Source organism: Pseudorasbora parva, chromosome 1, assembly GCF_024679245.1.
Source record: "Pseudorasbora parva isolate DD20220531a chromosome 1, ASM2467924v1, whole genome shotgun sequence".
In the NCBI taxonomy this organism is placed as follows: Eukaryota; Metazoa; Chordata; class Actinopteri; order Cypriniformes; family Gobionidae; genus Pseudorasbora; species Pseudorasbora parva.
Window position 1 is genome coordinate 4,103,446 of NC_090172.1, and position 22,995 is coordinate 4,126,440.

Below are 22,995 nucleotides of genomic sequence, written 5' to 3' on the forward strand. Positions count from 1 at the left end.
ATCCTGCAGTGTGACTTCTCCTACGACGACAGTCAAATATCTCGGTTTTTCAAGACAAACTATGACCAAAACGAGAGCTAGAGATTTCTTTGTAGCCAGCATTTCAGTCCCGCGTGTAATGCAGCTCACTGTCACCCAACGAGTCATTCATTGATGATATAAAACTCCGGGTGAGATTTCTTGCACGCGTCCGTTTTTAGCGCGCCTAAACTATCGTACAGTCTGACATTAATGACAACTGAGATCTTACAGTGTGACACGGGGATCATGTTCGTACAGTCTGACAAGGGACATTCGCAAAGGATTTTGAAAATCGCACAGTGTGCAGGACCCTAGTACCCAAGATTTGAGACGAGATAAGCCACTTATACATCTTTCCTCCCCTTCAGCCAGCAGTTTCTGACATTTCTCCTGCGGCCCCAAACAGGCCTTCCTGTCAAACACTAAGAGATATTGAGCAGGACTGGTGAAGACTGACCACTTTACTCGAAAAGATCAGGTGCGGTCTCTTCTCACTTTGATAAGAAGGTCAGAGCAGTCCCACTTTTCCCTTACGATCCTGTGCTTTAGAGAAACGGCCCAGTTTTTTAGTGCCCCCTTTACTAGGGCCCCAGGCTACAAAAGATGGCTTGTCAACACCTGTTCTGCTGCTGCACATTTATCAAGAGCAGACAGACACCTACTTACCTACTTAAGCTGGCTTACTATTACATCCAAACTACTGCAAAGCACCACTATTGCTCATGCTTAAGTTTAGGAGTTTAAACAAAACCTGAAATGCTACAAACATAAATAATATCCTTAAAAATCACACGGTTTGTAAAGGAAATGTTTACATAAATAATAGGGCTGTGCGATATTGAAGAAAAATGTGATATTGAATATTGCATTATTTAACAAGATATTGCATATGCGATACAATATTGAAAATTATATTTAAAAAATATTTAAAAACTGAGAATTAAACAATTTGTGTTTCACATTCTTTCTGGGAAAAGAAAGCATTGCTACAACTTCTGAAAGTGACCAGCAGTGTTTTAGCAAACATTTATGTCACAAATCGTTCACGTTTCCGTGTGTGTGCGCGCATGTGTGTGTGTGTCAGACAGCGCAAGACTACAAGTTATTGTTTTTCGCAAAAAAATATTGCGTTTAATAACTCTTTTTAACGTCAAGCAAGTCACATAAGTAACAGTTGTGTGCCCAGTCGATTCTCTGTTATTAAAACGTACACTTTTCACAATGCTGAAGTAGCCTATTAAAATTATTCAGCTATTGCGTGCCGTTGCGATATGTACATTTGTGATATTTTCAATATATTGCACAGCCCTAATAAATAATATCCTCAAAAATCACACAGTTTGTAAAGGATTTTTTTTTACTTTTCTAAACAATTGGAAATGCGATTTTCACCTTGAAGCCAGTAAAATGGGTGAAGAAAACACCACAGACCCAAGACCCAGAGGCTGAATTCACAAAACAAAACAAAAACAAATTCACCAGAAACTTCTTCACAGAAATTACAAGAATTTTTCACTTAAATGTAAAGGCCTGTGCACACCAGGACGATTATCGCGCAAGCTTAACGCCAGCGTTTTTCAAGACGTTTTTCCGTGCGTCTTTGTGGATTTACAAAACCTCTCCCATCCCACTCCCACAAAAAAAAAATCTTGTCCCATCCCAATCCCACAAAAAACTGGGGGAAATTCCCATCCCATCCCAATCCCAGAAGAATGACTCCCGTTGAATAAAAACCTGCAATGTCGTTTTTGTTTAAGATGGCTTTCAGTTCAATAATATAATAACGAAGCACACACATTAAATTCAACGTAAATCATCTATCCAAGCACAGGCACGCGCACACATACGCACGCACAGCAAATGTCACGCCTTCTTTTTGGTTACTTCAGACTGCCCTAAAATTTTGGTGAGAACAACTGAGGAATCATTTTCCAACAGCAGTCATTGCAGCGTGGCTTTCTGGTCTGACTCAATTTTCATGGCTTTTCGTGAAAATCATTTTCGATTTTCACGGCTACAAAGTGCATGGGGAAGCCTCCTTTCTCGATACTGGAATATCTGAAACGATACGATTCTCAGTTTTTACAGTATCGATACCAGCTGCGCTCTCCTCTCCGACTGAAAGCGAGTTGACACACACCGGCATATTCTCACTCAGCCCGGTTAACCTCTGAGCACGGTGAACGCGCGTTCTGCTGGACTTTTTCCTCATGACAGTGTGTTAGTGTTAGTGTGTGATCGGTCTGAATTTCACGCAGGATAGCACATAAATTAATTCTACTAATCCCCGCAGATTTCGTGCTCACATCTGAAGCGCACACACACATAGCCTACCGTAATAAAGCCGCCTCTGACATGATACAAGTACAAACATTTGCTTCCTTTTCCAGCTTATTATTGGTCAAATACACTCAAAGAATTATCAGTGCACATCTGGAAGAGTATTCACGTAAACACAGTCGCAAACAGTTCAGGAAGAACGAGTAACAGGAACAGTGTTTAGGATCCATGCGTCCGTTAGTCTTAAAGGGACAGCAGTCATTTGTTATTCAACCTACAAAAAGACAAACGATCACACTGCTCGACTGATCAACTTGTGTAACTTTAAAGGGGGGGGTGAAACACTCAGTTTCAGTCAGTGTCATGTCAATCTTGAGTACCTATAGAGTAGCATTGCATCCTGCATATCTCCGAAAAGTCTTTATTTTTTTTATAATTATATAAGAAAGATGCGCTGTTCCGAGTCTTTCCGAAAAAAGCCGAGCGGGTGGGGGCGTGTCGTGTGAGCGGAGCTAAATAATGACGTGTGCGCGCCGCTGTTGTGTTGAGTGCGTCGTAAAGCTGTCATCCCTAACAGCGGGAAAAAACTTTATTCAAAATAAAAATATGGCTTTTAATCAGATACAGCCATACATCTATGATCCGGAATCAGACCCAGAGGCTGCAGTTGAACAGGAGCAGCAGCAAAAACGACTAGAGCAGGACGTCTCTATGTGGTACAAGTTATACACTAACTATATAATATGCTTAGCGGCTTGTGTTATTTACATATTTATACTTGAATTATATCGTCGTATTTTTGTCTTTGAAGGTGTACATGTGGGAAGTGCAGTTGTGCACGTGTGTGTGTGTGTGTGTGTGTGTGTTTACGCGTGGTTTGTGTAGACAATTGTAGTAAGCGGACTGGTTTTGCTTGGCAGGCTAGTGTTTACATAGAAAGACACGGAATAGTAGCGCATTTGAATGAAGAAGCGTGCTTATTTAGTTCAACATATTTCCCCCCTCTTTGTGTATTGTTGTTTGGAGTGCTTTTACAATACACAAACATAAAGTTACACATATAGCGGCCAGCTAAACAAATGTACACGCACTACACATCGCATGCTCCATTGATCAATTAACTATACGTGATCATGTTTGGGCTACTTGATGAGCATAGGCAAAGACACAGACATTTGAAGCAGTCTCACTCACCGCCTGCGGTTCTAACGTTGGGACTGCTCCATCCTTCAGCATTAGGCGATCGGAAAATCCTGTGTCGAGCTGGGCCTTGTTTATGAAACAGTCGGCACCGAAATGCAGCGAACAGATATAAACATTCGCGCAACTCAGTTGCTGATCCGGAGAAGCAAATTACATCCACTGTTGCCTTAACGCGGGGTTTTTGGGGAATCTGTGCAGGACTGTCTTGGTCTGGCAACCAAAAACGCACTTTTTTATGTCATTGTTAATTGTGCACATCACCTGTCCAGCATCCTACAAGCCAGCGCTTTGATGGGCGTAGCCTGTTACTTTCGCTCTCTCCCTCGCTCTCTCTCACGCGCTTCCGGTAGAATTGTCCGTAAGGCCCATACAAGGAAATTCCGCCCCCATTAACGTCAAAGGGGACGCATGATCTCAAAAAACTTGCCGAAACTTATGACTAACCGGAAGTAGTATTTTTGACAAAGAAATACTCCCATCAAACGTCCACCTTAACTTTTGAAACTTTGTCTATGTTTAGTATGGGATTCCAAGTCTTTAACAGTGTAGAAAGATCAGTATGCATGAAACAGCATTTCACCCCCCCTTTAATAGTTTCATCTGTACGCTATTGAATTTTTAACAAAGAACATTATCCAATGTTGTTTTAAATGTAATTACTATGCATTTTTTTAATTCAGTTTCTTTTCTGAATGTTAGACCTACCTGAAAAAATAAAGCAGTCTATTTAATTTGTATCTTCTATTCTATTGCATTTATTTGTGCTATTGTTTGTAATCTGTTTATTTGTTCTTATTTTATTACGTTTTACTCGTCTTTTAAATTCAATTTACCATTTGAAATCAAGCTTTCTTGTGCTGTGTGTAAGCTATTGCAACACAATTACCCCATTGTAAAAAATACATTGAGATAGCAAAAATTTGTGAGAATTTTAATAGTAATTGATCAATAATTGTTCAAATCAAAACGATGCCCAACCCTAAGGAACATGCTGGCCACATTTTTTTTTTTTACTGTGGTAACCATTTAGTATCGATATATCGATATTTTAGTCTGGTATCGTATCGAAGTCATAATTTTGGTATCGTGACAACACTAATAGAGAGACAGGGCAACTAGAATTGAGTTTATAGTTAATTTATATAAACAGTATATTTGTATTGGTGGCATTATAGTGTCATTACGATTCCCAGTCCTGCCAACTCTCGGTAAAAAATAATTACGCTCCCATCCCATCACGGCTACGGGAGGTTAATAAGGCCTTCTTAAGCAAATCGTTGCGTTTGTGTAAGAAAAATATCCATATTTAAAACTTCTTTAATTAAAGTTCTGCCCGAGAGCTTGCAGTCCATGGAAAAGTGTTGAAAGTGCCTTCTCGGATTTCAAGATGTGTACGCAACGTCTGACGAGTGTAACTCATAGCTTTAGCCTTTGAACTGCAGAGGAACTTTCAACACTTTTCCCATGAACTGAATACGGAAGGCAATCGGCGGAAACTTTACTTTATAAAGTTTTAAACATGGATTTTTTTATTTTTTTTTACACAAACGCATCAATTTACTTTTAAAGGCATTTATTAACCTCCTAGAGCCATGTGGAGCACGTTATTTGACGGACGGAAGGATTTTTATGGACTTCAAAAACAGAGCAACAATCACTGCTATTATAAAGCTTGGATTGAAAGATCATCATACACACCTATGATGATTTGAGGGGGAGTAAATCATGGGGGAAATTTCATTTTCGGTTGAACTATTCCTTTAATATCCCGATCTAAGAGGAAAAACCATCGTAACTCATTAAAGCTCAATAAATAATGTTCTCAGTGAATGATTTTGCTGGGAGTTTGTAGAGGCTTAAAAGTCTGGAATTAGATCTGAATAACATCCAAATCCACTGCAAATATTTATTTGGATTGGACAAACATAACACCGAGCTTTGAATTTCAGATCATCTCAAAAACAAGCTCCGAGAAAAATTACAGCCTGTATGATACTTAAATCCAAGATGATTTATTGCTTGATGATAATTTAGGACTGGCACATATTGTGGTCAATTTGGAAAGCCAATACAACATATTTCTGAAGTCAAAATGCACAATGTAAGCAAAAAATCTTTACGCAAAAAATTGGCTTGGCTGGTAACCGAACAATGACCTGTCAACACGCATTAACCCGTGTCTGAAATACAGGAGGGTCTCAGACAAATGGTAAAAGTAATAATTACTGTTGTGTCCAGTTATTTACAGCTGGGGAATATGACCCATACTCCCTTTCAGCTGTCGGTCTGCTTACAGCTGTCTGCAATTTGCAATTCAGCAAATAACTTCCTGTCTGAAGTACAGCTGACATATTCAAGAGATACATATTTAGGAGATAACTACGATAAAAAGGCAGCTTGTGCTTAACGGTTAGAGGTTTGGTCAGGTCATATAACATACAGTGATTGTGTAGCATCAGTGCCTGAAGTATGGATTACCGCATACCCTTCAAAGTAAAATCCGGGCAACTTGATTACCGTGAGTTTCAATACTTCCTATGGCAGTTTCCTCTTATTGTTGTGGTCCAAAAATGCTCCAGATTTCTCCTACATGCCAGATTCATCATGCGGAGTCATACAGGGCACAATGATTTCCGTGATGAGGAAAACAAGGGCGAAATGCAATGGGATTTACAGTCTAATATCCACTAAATATTGCTATTTAAATCTGACGTCTGGATGTTTTGCGTGTCTTTAGCGCTATTCACAGGGGATTAGTATTATCTGGGGATCTCTGTGATTTAGAAATTACTCCCACATCTGAGTTTCGTGTGGCACATTTGCACGGGATAAGCAAAGCCTGTGATTTTACTCGAATTTACATTTACATTTAATCATTTAGCAGACGCTTTTATCCAAAGCGACTTACAAAAAAAGGGTAGAGCAATAGAAGCAACGAAACAAACAAGGCCAACAACCTGTAAGAGCTGTAAGAAATCTCAATTAATTAGCACAGTACACACCTTTTTTTTTTCTTTTTTTTTTTTTTTTATATATAGCCAGCTACAACAAATACTCACGTACGGAAACTACAGAACAGAATTTACTGACTTATCTCTCGGATATGATGTCAAGACTTTCGCTATAGATATAATAATGATGATAAAATATGTTTCGATATCGTTTTGATAGTTTTATAGCAATAAAAATAATTTTGTTCAGTTAGAGAACAGACGCTACAATTAAAAACTAAAGTGACCACAGACCAGCGACAGGAGTCAGATTTCATTTCTCACCAGCGAGAAGCTGACGATATACAGTGGAAGATTCAGTTTCAAAGCTACATGTAAAATCAAGCTTGTCATAGTACTGTTCTGTTGTCATGTTTTTCATTAAGAATAGTATTGATATTAATATTAAACACACCATTCAAGCAATTTGTTCCCAAATTGGTACTCATTCTAAAGGGAAAGTGCCGCACGGGAATTCATTACGATGTGCATTATGAATGCAGCCTCCATTCTTCGTAGAAGATAAAGATATAAATGCGCACAGGAAACAAAAACCTTGTAAAAATGATATACGTTCTGCCTAATCCCGGTCAAATTTACAGAGATGCCGATTCGCATGGGACTAATATTATCACAGTACCTTGGTGTTCAGCGAAATATAGTTTTAATTTTTACCTTAGGACATGGCCTATTCGCACAGGATTAAGATCACAGACATTCTCTGCAATTATTACAAATCATCAGAGGTCCCCAGATAATACTAATCCTGTGTGAATAGGGCTTTAGTTAGCCTAGAAATCTAGACGCACCCTAGCGGCAGCAAATCTAATCTGCCCGCGAGTGTCGCCTAGCAACTCTCAATACCCTTCTGAGCTGTAAACGCCAAACTCTGGTCGGGCCAATCACATCGTGTTTAGAGTCGGTGGGCGGGGCTTAACATAATGACGGCCGAGTTGCGTTTGTGTGCTTCTAGTAAACACAGAAACTGGCGAACGGCGGCCTTTCGAATCAGCTTTGACTGCGACTCTGAAAGACTAAAGCCTAGCCTGACAAGCCAGACCCACATCAAGATGTTTGGTCTGGAAACTCACCGTTGACGGCTCAATCCGAGGGGCGGATAAACGGTTGTCTTTCAAACTCCCTCTGCACGCGATAGGATAGCGCTACAACCAACCAGAGCAACGAAGGTGAAACAGAGCTTGTTGATAGATTAAACATTCGCCGTATCCGGTCGGCTAAACTCCGAACACATCTTCCCTTTTTAAGAATGACTTCAGTGCCGTTCTTTGTTCTTTTCTCAGAGAAAAGCTTAACTCAAGTCTTCCAGAATCGCGGTCAAAGCTGATTGGAAAGACCGCCGTTCGCCAGCATCTGTGTTTACTAGAAGCATGCAAGCGCAACTCGGCCGTCGTCATTATGGCCCCGCCCGCCGACTCTATACATGATGTGATTGGCCCGACCAGAGTTTGGTGTTTACAGCTCAGAAGGGTACTGAGAGTTGCTAGACGACACTCGCGGCAGATTAGATTTGCTGCCACTAGGGTGTGTCTAGATTTCTAGGCTATTGTATGATATCATAAATCCAGAAAAATTTAAACCAACAGAATTTCTGAGGGAAAAAAAAAACATTCATAGGGCCCTTTTTAATATAAATGTTTTATATTTTTTTATTTAATATAAATTCAGTTTTAAGAGTTTATTAAATGATTATTTAAAAATGTATAACCATTAGAATCAGATAAATTAAAAAGAAAAACAGATTTAATAGGGTCCTAAAAACTTTTAATATATTGATGTTAAACTGTGTAAGCTTCATGATTTCAATTCATTAACCACTATAAAAATCAAGCAAAAACTAAAACAGAAAAAAACTGAATCCAGAAGGGGGAAAAAAAATAGGACAAACTAGTCACAAAAATGAGCGTTTGAGTGATTCTCATTCGACTTTACCTTCTCCCTCCAGGCCATATGATGCAATTTCTATTTCTGATCCGTGTTAATATTTAATAACAAGGAATTTTAAACCTGTGATGTGATTTGGTTTCAAACTGAAAGCCTCTGAATAAAGATCCCTCAAGAATCTCACTGATTGCAACAAAAAGTCTTTTGTTGTGTTTTACATAAACGACAGCCCCATAGTATACGCTTAAAATAAGTCATTAGAGTCATGTTAATGCATGCATATAATAATTCAGGACTATGATATTCACCACTAGCACAGTGCTTTCTTGCAAGTGCATGCATTTAGAACAAGTGTTAACGTATGAATCTGGTTGAGAAGCATGCATGCAGACACATGGGGGTTTAGATCATTTCTGGGGTGTCGTATACAAGGCCAGTTGTCAGAGTAGTCATGTCTTGGCACAATCTATAACAGCTGAGACAGGGCCTTTACATTCCTCACGTCACCTGTGCTGGGGAAACAACTAGGGGTGGGCAATATCTCGATATTTTAAATATATTGAGATATTTTTTCAACTCGATATGGATTTGGACACATCGTATATATAGATATATTGTTTATATTTAATTCTGATTCCGCCACTTTGCTTGTTGCCTTCTCTGTGCTGCGCTCGCGCCTCCCGCCTCGTCGCTTTTGTTCCCCCTTCCCCTCGCGTGTTGTCTCATTGAACACGGCGGCGTCCGCAACCAGGTTAGGATTAGTTATCATGTTGACAAGCACGCGCGTTGTTCAGGACTCAGTTTAGAGACCATGTTTTCCTTCTAACACAACTGCTTGCTAAAATTCATAAAGAAATATTAATGTTCATCATAGTTCAAATCGCAAGTTTCACCCACAGTCAGGTGATTGACTCTATTGGTGCGAGACGCGGTCACAATCATGTCAGTTTATGATTTGTGTCTAACTGATCGCATGGTTTTCGGTTAAAATGTCAAAATTATCGCATATTTGAAAACATTTAAAAAGTATTGCAATATCATTATTATTTTGTCAGCTTTATCACGCGATTATGGTGAATAGGTCTATTCATGTTTTAACCAAGAGGGCGACATCCCGGGTGTCCTGAGACACAGTGCTCTTCTGTAAGTTGTACTGTATCATATAGCCTACCTTCTGACATTCATATTTAGTTCTGTAACTGGAAAAGAAGTGAAAATCAGCTAATGTGTAGCCTACATGATCCGCATGATGAGGCGCTTAGTCACGCTTTAGTAAAGAGCGCGAGATCTACTATTTGAATTTTAATATAAATATAACAGGAAGTGGTGTCATGACAAAATCAGTTTATTAATATCTCAGTCATGCCCCCATCTTTCTGCAGAATGCTTACTGTTTACTTTAAGTGTAAAAAAGGGAGTCTTTGATTCATCTTTTGAAAGCATGAAATAAATGAAAAGAAGGCAATATGTATTATTTATTTTCTTTTACAGTTATCAGGGAGTTTTTTTTTTATGTCGCAAAAGCACTTTGTTCCTTCATGAACTGACCTCTTTGCACTTTTGTGGTATTTGTGGTATTTGGCATATTTGTTTTTGCTGTAGTTTTTAGGGGGTTATTTTTCCTGTAAAGATAGAGATATATATCGTATATCGAGATATATTTTTTGCTCCATATCGCCCAGCCCTAGAAACAACACTGCCACCCATAACAGCAGACTTTCCTCAGTAACTCCACAATACAAAGACAACACAACCAGTGTAAAGTGATCCCAAACAGCATTTAAGGAACTCTAAATGTTATAATGCAGTCCATTTAAATGTACGAGCTGCATTCAAAAAAACAAAGTATCAAACCGACTTATTCAGCATGCAGAATAAAAGTGTTTGTTAGGTTTCAAATGATAAAAACAGATGTATTGTTGTCTAAAGGCCCACTGAAGTGACTTCAGTTATTTAATGTTGACAGAATTTCCACTGAGACATGAGGGGGCGAGGCATATCAAAACAGCTCCTCCCCTTTTTTTAAATAGCCAATAGTGTTTGGTTTACAATCACAGCTCGTCTAAAGTCGTTGAGCTCAGTAAAGCCACAGATTCCTCCCAATCGCTAACAGTTTCTCCTCCTGAGCTCCTTCATATCGCTGTAAAATATATTCTGTGCAGAGTACGGTACATTTTGGGGTTTGCGTGACACTAACATGAAACCAGGCTTTATTTGCCCCAATTGAAAGCATATTTACACTGTGTTTATCGTTCCCTATCCCCTAGTAGGGCTGCATAATTAAGCAAAATCAAACCACAATTGTGATTTGGGTTATGTGTGATTATGAAAGCGTAAAGGCTGCGATTTTAATTAAAGTAATATATGCCCAGTGTGTTAGCGAAGAGCGGCTCTGTGATCACGAGTAAAAATTTGCTCTGGCAACGACGCTGAAGAAAGCTTCATGGACGCGCTGCCGCTCTGACGTAGATCGAATGCTTGGTCTTTTTTTAACTGTATTTAAAGAGGCTGCAAAGCAATCAAGCATGTTGATGGGCAGACTGACCACACGCAGGGCATAAGTTAACCTCATGAAATCGTTTAAATGTGAAAGTAAGAATGAATCACTATGAATGATCACGTCATAAATGATAAGGAAACCCGCACAGCAATGATCAACTTCTCCTCTATTTTGTTTGGGAACTAATTTGGTCGGAACCAAAGTTTACAGGCCTGCGTTCTCTGGATTTCTCTTAAGCGGAGCACTTCTACATTCCAATTGGTAAGTAAAGTTGAGCTGATTTCATCTCTCCTCAACGGCCAAATCGTCCAAGACGCAACGTGCCGCTCTCGCCGGAGCTCGCCGCCGGCTCCCATTGAAAATAAATGACTTCCGGCCACCTTGACGCTCTCGCTGGCGGCGGTGTGTGAACACACAGTAAACGCTGCTCTGTCTGAAGTTGCTTATAACGTGCGTTTGAACAAGCAACAGGAGTCAAACATCTTCACAAACTAGTGAAGCGTTCATAAACCTGTTCAACAAAATACAACATTTAATAACATGTTTAACTCACTTCATATCGTCAGTCGAGTGTTTGTGAGCTGATGTGGCTTCTCATCACAGATTGAGACAGATAGTGTTCTATACAGTGATGAAGTCTATGTCAATCAGCACTGCATTATGATATACTTCATTATTATGAAATACCCCAAAATCTTGGTGAAGTCATGTTTACTGGCATCATGTTTAATCAAAGTTTAATAGGTGTCATGAGGACTTTAAAAACTATTGATTTGGACACTTTATATAATAGTCAAATGTTACTGGAACATGTTGATAGGTAAATGTGATGAACTACACCTGAGAAAACTGACTTTATCCACTAAAAAAATCCTAATTACAGGTTTAAAGTCATGCAAAATGGTTAGTTAGTTAGTTATTAGAAAAGCTGTAGCATAATTCATTCGCAGAGATGCCTCTTGGTTTGAAAGTTTGCCATTTAAATACAGTATTAATACATCAAAACCAAACTGTCTAGAAGAATTGCAATTCTGGATTTTAAATCTCTTCGCATCTTGTATTGTTCATTAGTGTTACCTTATTTGAACTCCTCTGTAGAGGTTTGGGGAAGCACTTACCGATATTCACTACAGCCGTTAGTAATAATACAAAAACAAGCTATGAGAATCATTCATAATGTTGGATTCGGTGAACACACAAATTCATTCGAGATTATTAAAATACTATGATCAAATCAAACATCAAATTGCAGTATTCATGTTCAAAGTAAGAAAAAGGCTATTGCCTGGGAATATACAAAATATGTTTTTTGAGAGGGAGGGAGGGTACAACTTAAGGGGAAGTGGAAACTTTAAGATTAATAGATTTAGAACAACAAGGAAAAGACTTTGTTTATCAATATGTGGAGTTCACTTGTGGAATAAAACAGATGAAAATTTAAAGCAATGCTCTAACATAATCCTCTTTAAAAAAATGTATAGAGAAAAGATTCTTATGAAGTATCCAGAAGTACTGTAGGAAAATGGAAGCGCTCCTTTGTTATGATTTGTAATACTTGTTAGTGGTTACTTTTGAATTATGTATGTATGTATGTACATGTGTATGTGGATATAGATGTGTATGTATGTATATATATATACAAATGTGTACATGTGTATGTATATATGTAGATTTGTATGCGTGTAGGTGTAGGCATATGTATGTTATTTAAAGGAAAATAAGAATTAAAGGGGTAGGTTTTTTAATTGTACTTCTTCCTACTTCTTTTTCGTAGAGGAGATAAAAGCATGTATTTTTACAGGAAAGTTAGATACTTTGCTGTTTTTTTTATTTTACTTTTAAATGTCTGAACATTATTGTATTTTTATTCTCTCATGTTCGAAAAATAAATAAATGCAATGACATTCGCACACACCTTCAACTCTTGACTTAAGTACACACGCACAGAGAGACAGAGAGAGAGACAGACAGAGAGAGACAGAGAGAGAGAGACAGAGAGAGAGAGACAGAGAGAGAGAGACAGAGACAGAGAGACAGAGACAGAGAGAGAGAGACAGAGAGAGAGAGACAGAGAGAGAGAGACAGAGAGAGAGAGACAGAGAGAGAGAGACAGAGAGAGAGAGAGAGAGAGAGAGAGAGAGAGAGAGAGAGAGAGAGAGAGAGAGAGAGAGAGAGAGAGAGAGAGAGAGAGAGAGAGAGAGGAAACATTCTGGGTCCGGATGACTGTGCAGATTTGGCCCGTGATTACTGCAGCACTGGGGCTGAAGTGAGTCCTCAATAATACATGCACCACCATCCTCATCCTCACCCTCACCCATGACATCTGTCACACCTTAAATAAGGGGTATATTCATCCGTTCCTAAAGTTATCCTAACACATTTATACTAGTTAAACCATTCACTGGTTACGCTTGTGTCTGTTGACACTGAATCAGAAGAAATATCACAGTATTGTTTTGCACGTATCGTTATGCCACGAGCAGGCGCGCGCACGTCCAATCATAATACACACAACGCAGGAGATGCGGGGGAAAAAAACTTCGGGTCACGATAAGATACTTTGTATAATTCGCTGAAAACACAAGTGAAGATCATTTCAAGCCACTAACGTTAAAACTCACCTCTCTTGAGTTCAGTGTAAAAAAAAAATCCAGCTTCTCCTTTAAGGACAGATCAAATCCAGCGCAGCTCGAGTCCACTAATATCCCAGAATTGTCTCTCTCAAATTATCCGTTGCAACTTTCTCGCGTCCGAACAAACGTACCACTTTGCCATTTCGATTAAAAACGGACTATAATCTTCTCCCCATTGAAATTTCCGAACAGTGCGGCGTTTCTTTTCTCGTGGGAGTCGCTCGCTTGAAACTCCTTTCTGTTTTTTCTGCTTAATCAGTGCTGCTTCTCATCAGCGTCCAGACGCGAATGGGCGGGGTCATCTGCGGCGATGGGCGGTGGCTGCCTTTCAGAGAGGCAGTACGTGACTAGTTCCGTCACGTTGTGTTAACAAATCACCGTCTGGCATTTAAAAGAGGCGTGTATGTACCCTGCCCCTCAATACTGTCGCAAAACAAGTAGAAGCGCGACATTTTCTGTCACAACAGTTAACGCTTTACGGCACCTGCCGTCAGTGCGCTTCTTGTGGTAGAGGAAGGTGGACGTTATGAAGGCTGTTTCTTTCTTTTGCAAGGTAATAAACAATATATTGTCGATGTGCTTTTAAACAGAGGAAGAATGCAGAGAACTCTGAAGTGTAATCGTGTTTGTTTGACCAGTGCGCAGTGCAGGAGTGATTGAGCAATGAGAAAAATAAGACAACTTTAATATTTTAAAGTTACCTATATGTAATACTAGAAGGCACATGATGTACTAGAATTAGAGTAATAACAATAGAGTGGTAATACAAATAGAAAGTACTTTGTTGGTGAAAAGTAATGCGTTTAGAAAGGTATTATCAGAAAGATTAAATATACAATTCTTGTTTTGTTTTTTACAGAATATCTATTATAAGTTATTTATCCTTGCACATCATTATTTTTTGAATTCATGTGTCTTGTATTGTTGAATCAAAATAACTTTCCCTTGCATTGATATCTTTTATCTGATGACTGGCACGAGGGCGGGGCAACCTGTCACTCACATGAGATCCACCAATAGCAGCCATCCAATCAATTCCCCACAAAATTAAGCCCCGACCTACATTTGTTCTTGTTTGAGAAGGCGCTTCAATCTGATATACGTTACAAAAAAGAAGAAAAGACTATCGCAACTTCCGTTTCATGGCGACATTAAACATATAGACCGGGGGTATTCCATTAAAGCCGTCTCTATATTTCCTTCCCAGCGGAGCTTCGGACAATACTTTTTTTGGAACAGTTATACATTTCCATCAGGGCAACAGTAGTACTCTGTAAAATAAAGAATCTTTACCAAATATTTACCACAAAAAAAAAATATTTCTCCCAACTGGATATGACTATAAAAATGTAAAATCAGATGTTTTATAAGGGCTATTATTTTCAAAATATTTATTTATTTTACATTTAAACACCTATGTGGTTTTTAAAAATAAAAAAATATATACTGTTGTCTAAGCTCAACTAATGACTTTCATGTGGTTTTTACATTCAAAAACATCATAATTAATAAGTAATAGTAATAATTTTCTACAATGGTTTGTGAGGCTCTCTCAAAAACGCTGGGTTATGGTGGGCGTGTCGCTGGAGACTTGAAAGTAAACGCCCACGGCTAGGATTGGATAAGATTTGCATATTTAATGAGCTTCAGCTCCCCTGTCAGTTCAGTTCACATGAGGGAGGGATTGTTTTGAAAGCGGCAACCGGAATAATTCTCTGACAGGGCTCGTAAACGTCTTTATCAAACAAACACAATGATTTATTTCTCATCCACCCGCGATTGATTGAAATATAGTTTTTTATTACTTGCCCCGCCCAATCGGTGGGCACACTCAGTGGCGGTTCTACATTGAATTAGACCCTGGGCGAGACCCCCTTCAAGCAATAAAGTGCATGGATTACGATATTCTCAGATAGGTTTCAGGCCTCACTCATATGTGGAAATTAATAAATCCGATGAATTGGATACGCACATTTGCGCTTGCCATGTAAGCAGACAGATCGGATATCCCCATCTATGCAAGTCGTACATCATTGAAAAAGGGACTTTTTTGGTACAGATATATCAATAAAAAATTAAACATCTTTAGTTAAAGGTGCACTATGTAGTATTTTTGCAGTAAAATATCCAAAAACCACTAGGCCAGTGTTATATATTTTGTTCAGTTGAGTACCTACAATATCCCAAATGTTTCCAACTATTTGTAAATTGTGAGAAAATTGCGATTTTTAACTAATGACCGGGATGTTTCAGGATTGCGTTTGAGGGAGTCGCCTGTCAATCGCGTCATATCTGCGTTACCCTCGGTTTCGGGTTTTATTTGGCAGGAGCGCTTTACTCTTAGCAGTGTGAACAAGTGAAACCACGGAGTAACGTCATAACATTGTTTTAAAAACACTTAAATGTATCTACTATGATAAACAGGGCTGTATTACCTCAAAATCATAACCGGAAGAGCGGATCAGTGCAGGCGCCCGGCGACTGTGTCCCGTCTCGTCATAATAAAAGTCCCGGTATTCGCGAGGCGGGTATTTGTTTAACAATCACTCCAGCGGCCGTGCTCAGCTCCACAACACTCGGTCCTGCTCTGCTTTAGACTACAGTAACGTTAATAACCGCATGCATGAACATGATTTCTGCCCGAGTCCTATTTTCCACCGGCTGTGAGGTGAAGACCACATGTCCCAAGATACTGCGCTCACACTTTGCGTCATCAAACTACGCATTTGTTTTGAATAGGCGCCCTCCAGTGGACGGAAAGTTGCATAGTGCACCTTTAACTAGCAGAGTATTATTTTTGGTCGTTTGTGTAAAATAAAAGGCGATGCCTACAAAAAAGCCTGCCGACAGGCTTAGGTTTTAGTAGCCCGTATGCAAAACACACAGCCCAGAGATGTGGGGCTTTGCAAGCCCTGGCCCATAACGTTACATCTCCGAGTCTGATCCCGAATCGTAATGAACCAACAAATAAAGGATTCTCCAGCCTGTGACAGCGTTCTGAGGTATGCTCTGTTAGACACAAACACATCATTAATACGATCTGTAATGCAGCACTATCACATATAAAAACACGTTTTACTCACATAAGTGTGCTGCACCATTCCTGTCGAATCGAATATAGAAGAAACAGCATTGTGTTTTAATCTCAATATGTCTGCAAATCCAGTGTCGACCTGTGTCTTGTTTACAAACGATTCCGCAGTGAAATGAAGTGAACAAGCCTCAGCGTAATATCTTGCTGTCTTCAGCATGTTTATTGCTTGTTTAGCTGCACGAGTCGGTGGACGGGGCTACTGAAGCAGTTACACATTTATCTGTTGAGGCGCCTTTTCCCTGTTCTATTACGTCTTTGATCAATATATATTTGATAGCTCGCGTTTGCTGGGCCTGCTGTCAATAAAAGCTTTTCTTTGATTAACAAGGAAGGATGTTTTCAGCTCTGAAACTTACAGGATATTATTATATCACAATGACCTTTTATATATCAACGGATCAAGGGAAAGTTGATTTCTCAATTCATCACCCCTTTAAATAACCGTGTCATCTGCAGCTTTTAAAGAGATAGTTCACAGTTTGGTTTGGTAAACAGACAGTTGATGGTATCCATATTTTTTTTTCTACTATTGAAATCATTGACTGCCGTGAACTGTTTAGTCATCAAAATTCTTTAAAATTTCATCTTTTGTGTTCAACAGAAGAAAGAAACCCGTACAGGTTTGAAACAACTTAAAAGGTTAGCTCACCCAAAAATGAAATTTATGTTATTAACGACTCGCCCTAATGTCCTTCCACACCCGTAAGACCTCCGTTCATCTTCAGACACAGTTTAAGATATTTTATATTTAGTCCGAGAGATTCTTTCTCTCCATTAAAAACGTATGTACGCTATAGTGTCCCTTTCCAGAAGGACCAGAAAGGGAATAAAAACATCATCAGAGTAGTCCATATGAGACATCAGTGGGTTAGTTAGAATCTCTTAAAGCATCGAAAATACATTTTGGTCCCAAAATAACAAAAACTACCACTTTATTTTGAATTTTCTTGAGTTTGTTTTCAATCCGTGTTCACAACTGCGTCTACCTCACACTGTAAAAAAAAGTCTGTAAAAATAGGGCACAATGTACTGTATAAATGAAATGAAATTAAGTAATTTTCCGTATTGTTTTTTTACAGGTGTTTTACCTGTGTTTTGAACTACACATGAATTCGTTTTTTGTTTTAAAGGGGGGGTGAAACACTCAGTTTCAGTCAGTGTCATGTCAATCTTGAGTACCTATAGAGTAGCATTGCATCCTGCATATCTCCGAAAAGTCTTTATTTTTTTTAATAATTATATAAGAAAGATGCGCTGTTCCGAGTCTTTCCGAAAAAAGCCGAGCGGGTGGGGGCGTGTCGTGTGAGCGGAGCTAAATAATGACGTGTGCGCGCTGCTGCTATTGTGTTGAGTCGAGTGCGTCGTAAAGCTGTCATCCCTAACAGCGGGAAAAAAAACTTTATTCAAAATAAAAATATGGCTTTTAATCAGATACAGCCATACATCTATGATCCGGAATCAGACCCAGAGGCTGCAGTTGAACAGGAGCAGCAGCAAAAATGACTAGAGCAGGACGTCTCTATGTGGTACAAGTTATACACTAACTATATAATATGCTTAGCGGCTTGTGTTATTTACATATTTATACTTGAATTATATCGTCGTATTTTTGTCTTTGAAGGTGTACATGTGGGAAGTGCAGTTGTGCACGTGTGTTTGTGTGTTTACGCGTGGTTTGTGTAGACAGTAAGCGGACTAAAAAAAACACAGACATTTGAAGCAGTCTCACTCACCCTTCTAACGTTGGGACTGCTCCATCATTCAGCATTAGGCGATCGGGAAAATCCGGCGTCGAGCTGGGCCTTGTTTATGAAACAGTCGGCACCGAAATGCAGCGAACAGATATAAACATTCGCGCAACTCAGTTGCTGATCCGGAAAAGCAAATTACATCCACTGTTGCCTTACCGCGGGGTTTTTGGGGAATCTGTGCAGGACTGTCTTGGTCTGGCAACCAAAAACGCCATTTTTATGTGACATTGTTATGTGCACATCACCTGTCCTACAAGCATCCTACAAGCCAGCGCTTTGATGGGCATAGGCTGTTGCTTTCGCTCTCTCCTTCGCTCTCTCTCACGCGCTTCCGGTAGAATTGTCCGTAAGGCCCATACAAGGAAATTCCGCCCCCATTAACGTCAAAGGGGACGCATGATCTCAAAAAACTTGCCGAAACTTATGACTAACCGGAAGTAGTATTTTTGACAAAGAAATACTCCCATCAAACGTCCACCTTAACTTTTGAAACTTTGTCTATGTTTAGTATGGGATTCCAAGTCTTTAACAGTGTAAAAAGATCAGTATGCATGAAACAGCATTTCACCCCCCCTTTAAGGGTTAACGGAAATTTCTGGATTATGTACTGGCAGAAAATTACCAGCACATTTTCCGTTTTTATTTTTTACAGTGCAGACTATAAATGAAGCTCATAAATGACCGTCAGCAACATCATTGCGCAGGCGCGGATTGAAAATAGACCCAGAAGAGAAGACAATGCTGAATAAAGTCGTAGTTTTTGGGGACACTAAAATTATGATCCAAGTTATTCAACTAAATATACAAATAAAGTAGGTCAAATTTAATTCTATAAACTATTCACATCAAACTAGCCAAATCAAAATGTGTTGCAATATTGTCCTGTTTGACACTGTGAAGCTGCTTTGAAACAATCGTCATTGTAAAAGCACTATATAAATAAAGTTGATTGATTGATTGATTGAGTTTTTGTTATTTTTGGACCAAAATATTTTTTCTAAATAAATTTTCAATGCTTCAAGAGATTCTAACTAACCCACCGATGTCCCATATGGGCTTTGATGATATTTTTATTCCCTTTCTGGTCCTTCTGGACATGGACTGTATACCGTACACACATTTTCAAAGGAGAGACAGAAAGCTCTCGAACTAAATATAAAATATCTTAAACTGTGTCTGAAGACCCGTCTTACGGGTGTGGAACGACATTAGGGTCATTAATGACATCATTTTCATTTTTGGGTGAACTAACCCTTTAAGGGTGAAATGGCATCATTATGTCCCACAAATTGATTAATAACACATGGTATTAACATTGGTACCCCATATGTAAAAGAGTAAAATCTCTATGTTCTCATGCCCACAGTAACTCAGGTGGCCTTGAGGATGGATCCAGTGGTGTTGAGCTACCAGGACAGTCTGCTGCGGCGCTCAGATGTGGCCCTTTTAAGCGGACCCCACTGGCTTAACGATCAGGTCATAGGTTTCACCTTTGAGTACTTCACAACAGAGCGCTTCAAAAGTCTGGGCGAGGAGGTCTGCTTCATCAGCCCTGAAGTGGCTCAGTTCATCAAGTACTCCTCGTGTCAAGAGGAGCTCGCTGTTTTCCTGGAGCCGCTGAGTCTCGCGTCTCGCCGCTGGGTTTTTCTGGCTGTCAATGATAACTCCAATCAATCCGCCGGTGGCTCACATTGGAGCTTGCTTCTCTTTCGGCGTGACACCGGTCAGTTCACACACTTCGACTCCCAGAGTGGAAGTAACTCATTGCACGCCCGGCGTATCGCAGCCAAGTTGGAGGCTTTCCTAGGAGCTGGGGTGAAAGTGCCTTTTGTGGAGGAGCAATGTCCCTCGCAGCAGAATAGCTACGACTGCGGCATGTATGTTATTTGTAACGCAGAGGCTTTGTGTGAGAGTGCCAGAGTCGAAGGATGTCCTCACCTGCCCGCTCAGATCATAACACCCACCTACATTACACGGAAACGGACAGAATGGTGTTCGCTAATACAGAGACTTGCCACGGGATGATCTCTTATATCATGAAGGTGATGAATTGTATTAGTTAGTATCATACTCAATCCTGCACAGAAGAAACAGCATGCACTTCGCAAAAGATTGTTTGCCAAACTCTTAAAGGAATAGTTCACCAAAACTAGAAAATCCCATCATCATGTTCCCCACCTTCATGTCACTGCAAGATCCAGAAGTTTCACATAATGAATATAAATGGGGACCGGTCTGTCATGCTCCAAAAATTACGCCATTAAAGTAGTCCATAGGAATCATGCGCTATATGGTCATACGATGGCTTTGTGCCGGGGTAAAGAAAAAATTTAAGAAGTTATTTCCCTGAAATCTCATTTTTATTTGCATGTATTCAGTGATGGCACATGAAGAGAGAAAGGGGCTGAAAATATCCCAAATTTTTCACAAAAATTCCCCCCACAAAAATGTCGAAATTTGAAAAAATAGTCAAAGCTTTCCAAAATGGCCCAAAAATGTATGACAATGAAACAAAATCACATTTAAAAAAATTCAAATTTTGTGGGGATTTAAAAAATCATTTTTTTTTTTTAACTTTCCAAAAATGTCCCAAAAATAGCAAAACTTTCCAAAAAAAATCCCCAAAATTGTCCAACTTTTCAAAAAAAAGTACAAATTTTCACAATTTTCAGAAAACTTCTGGAAAGCTTCTGGAAACTGCAACCCTAGATTTGTCAATGAATGCGTCTTAACCAGTAATTTTGCCCCGACTTTGAAATTGTGATTTGGACTGAAGATCACACAGATCTGTTAAATGGCTTCAGAAGATTTATAACACTCAACTGCTTCTGTAACACTTGATGCTTTTTTTGTTTATATTTCGAGCTTGACATCATCAGACCCCATTCACTTTCACCATATGAACAGTCGGTGACATCTTCAATTAAGGAGATAAAATCACACATGAGGGCGAGTGAACGCTGAACGGATGCGCTGTTCCTTTAAGAATACATCTATAATCTTTTATTCGTTCATAAGGGAGAAGAGACTTGTGATCAGTGTAACCAAGCAGTTAGCAGCACAAGTTTGTAGATTGAGAATGTATTGTTGCTGAGTATTCGCTTGAAGTGAGTAAGTGAATGTGATGCTTGTTTACAAGACCTTTTGCTCAGGGCTTATTTTGAGAAAAGTACAGATGACAGGGAACGTGATCTATGTTATTACTGTCGAAGCTACTGTTTGCCATGGACATGTAGATTACAAACAATGGCCTGAACAACAATAGAGTGGCTTTTATTTTTTACCACGATCATCTTCTCACTCTGAGCTGAGAAGATGCTTCATAACCTCACAAATGCATGATTGTATGACAGTTTATTCTTCAGCTGTATGAACTAAATGAAGCAGATAAGAATGAGCTTTTTTTTTTTTCATCCCAATAAAAAGCTGCATGCAGGGAACACAAGTGATTGTGTCCTAACTCCTGGGGAGATATTACTCCATTATTTTCTTTCTGTCATGTGTTTTACTGTACTTGTGTTGTTACCATTGTCTTATTTATTTGCATATAAGATGGTTGTGCTTAGGGATGCACTGATATAAACATTTTGGGCCGATACTGATAACCGATAATCTTTGTCAGCCGATAACCAATATATTGGCCGATAAATATACATTTTTGAGAGCCTGATTACAAAAACAAAAAGCTCACCATTAAAATCCATGTCCCATGTAAAAAACACACATTTATGATGTTCTCATTATAATTTATGAAGCCTACACTGCAAAAAATGCTTTTCTCACTTAGTATTTTTGTCTTGTTTCTAGTCTAAATATCAAAAAAATCTTAAAACAAGAAATATTTACTAGACTAGGCAAAAAATTGTCTTGTTTTGGGGAAAAATAACTCAAAATGAAGAGAGTTTTTGCTTAAAATAAGCTAAATAATCTGCCAATGTGGTGAGAAAAATCTAGTTTTCTGTTTGAATTGAACATACATGAACATGAACTTAAATTTACTGAGTTTCGACTAAAAATGAGTATTGACAGCTTTACTTAATAAGTGTTTGTTCGGTCAATTTAACATTGCTGAGTAAAACTAACAAACTGGGCAGTGGATCTGTAGTTCCCAGCATGCTTTGCAAGGGACTGCATTAGGAGAGTAAATATAGGGATTAAAGGGGGGGTGAAATGCTGTTTCATGCATACTGATCTTTTTACACTGTTAAAGACTTGGAATCCCATACTAAACATAGACAAAGTTTCAAAAGTTAAGGTGGACGTTTGATGGGAGTATTTCTTTGTCAAAAATACTACTTCCGGTTAGTCATAAGTTTCGGCAAGTTTTTTTCGATCATGGGTCCACTTGACGTTAATAGGGGCTGAATTTCCTTGTATGGGCCGTACGGGCAATTCTACCGGAAGAGCTTGAGAGAGAGAGAGGGAGAGAGCGAAAGTAACAGGCTACGCCCATCAAAGCGCTGGCTCGTAGGCTGCGCTGCACAGGTGATGTGACTTCAAGAAATTAACAATGTCACCAAAAAAGTGCGTGTTTGGTTGCCAGACCAAGACAGTCCTGCACAGATTGCCAAAAAACCCCGCGTTAAGGCAACAGTGGATGTAATTTGCTTTTCCGGATCAG

General features: G+C 39.2%; 2 protein-coding genes across 9 annotated transcripts in view; one reads left to right on the forward strand and one right to left on the reverse strand.

Annotated features, from left to right (window-relative positions):
• myo9aa (myosin IXAa) overlaps positions 1-13,810 on the reverse strand; it is a 244,333-nt gene extending 230,523 nt beyond the window's left edge. For all 8 annotated transcript variants that reach the window (XM_067455438.1, XM_067455027.1, XM_067455363.1 and 5 more), the window contains exon 1: positions 13,518-13,810. The gene's annotated coding sequence lies outside the window, so the exon portion shown is untranslated. The remainder of the gene's footprint in view (positions 1-13,517) is intronic.
• Positions 13,811-13,946: 136 nt separating this feature from the next.
• senp8 (SUMO peptidase family member, NEDD8 specific) lies at positions 13,947-21,774 on the forward strand. Its single transcript, XM_067456517.1, has 2 exons — positions 13,947-14,082; positions 19,741-21,774. The coding sequence occupies exon 2, from the start codon at positions 19,761-19,763 to the stop codon at positions 20,397-20,399; it is 639 nt and encodes a 212-aa protein (XP_067312618.1). The 5' UTR covers positions 13,947-14,082; positions 19,741-19,760; the 3' UTR covers positions 20,400-21,774.
• Positions 21,775-22,995: the final 1,221 nt, after the last annotated feature.

Coding starts and splice junctions, on each gene's coding strand:
- senp8 (XM_067456517.1), top strand. CDS start 19,761: ATGGATCCAGTGGTGTTGAGCTACCAGGACAGTCTGCTGCGGCGCTCA.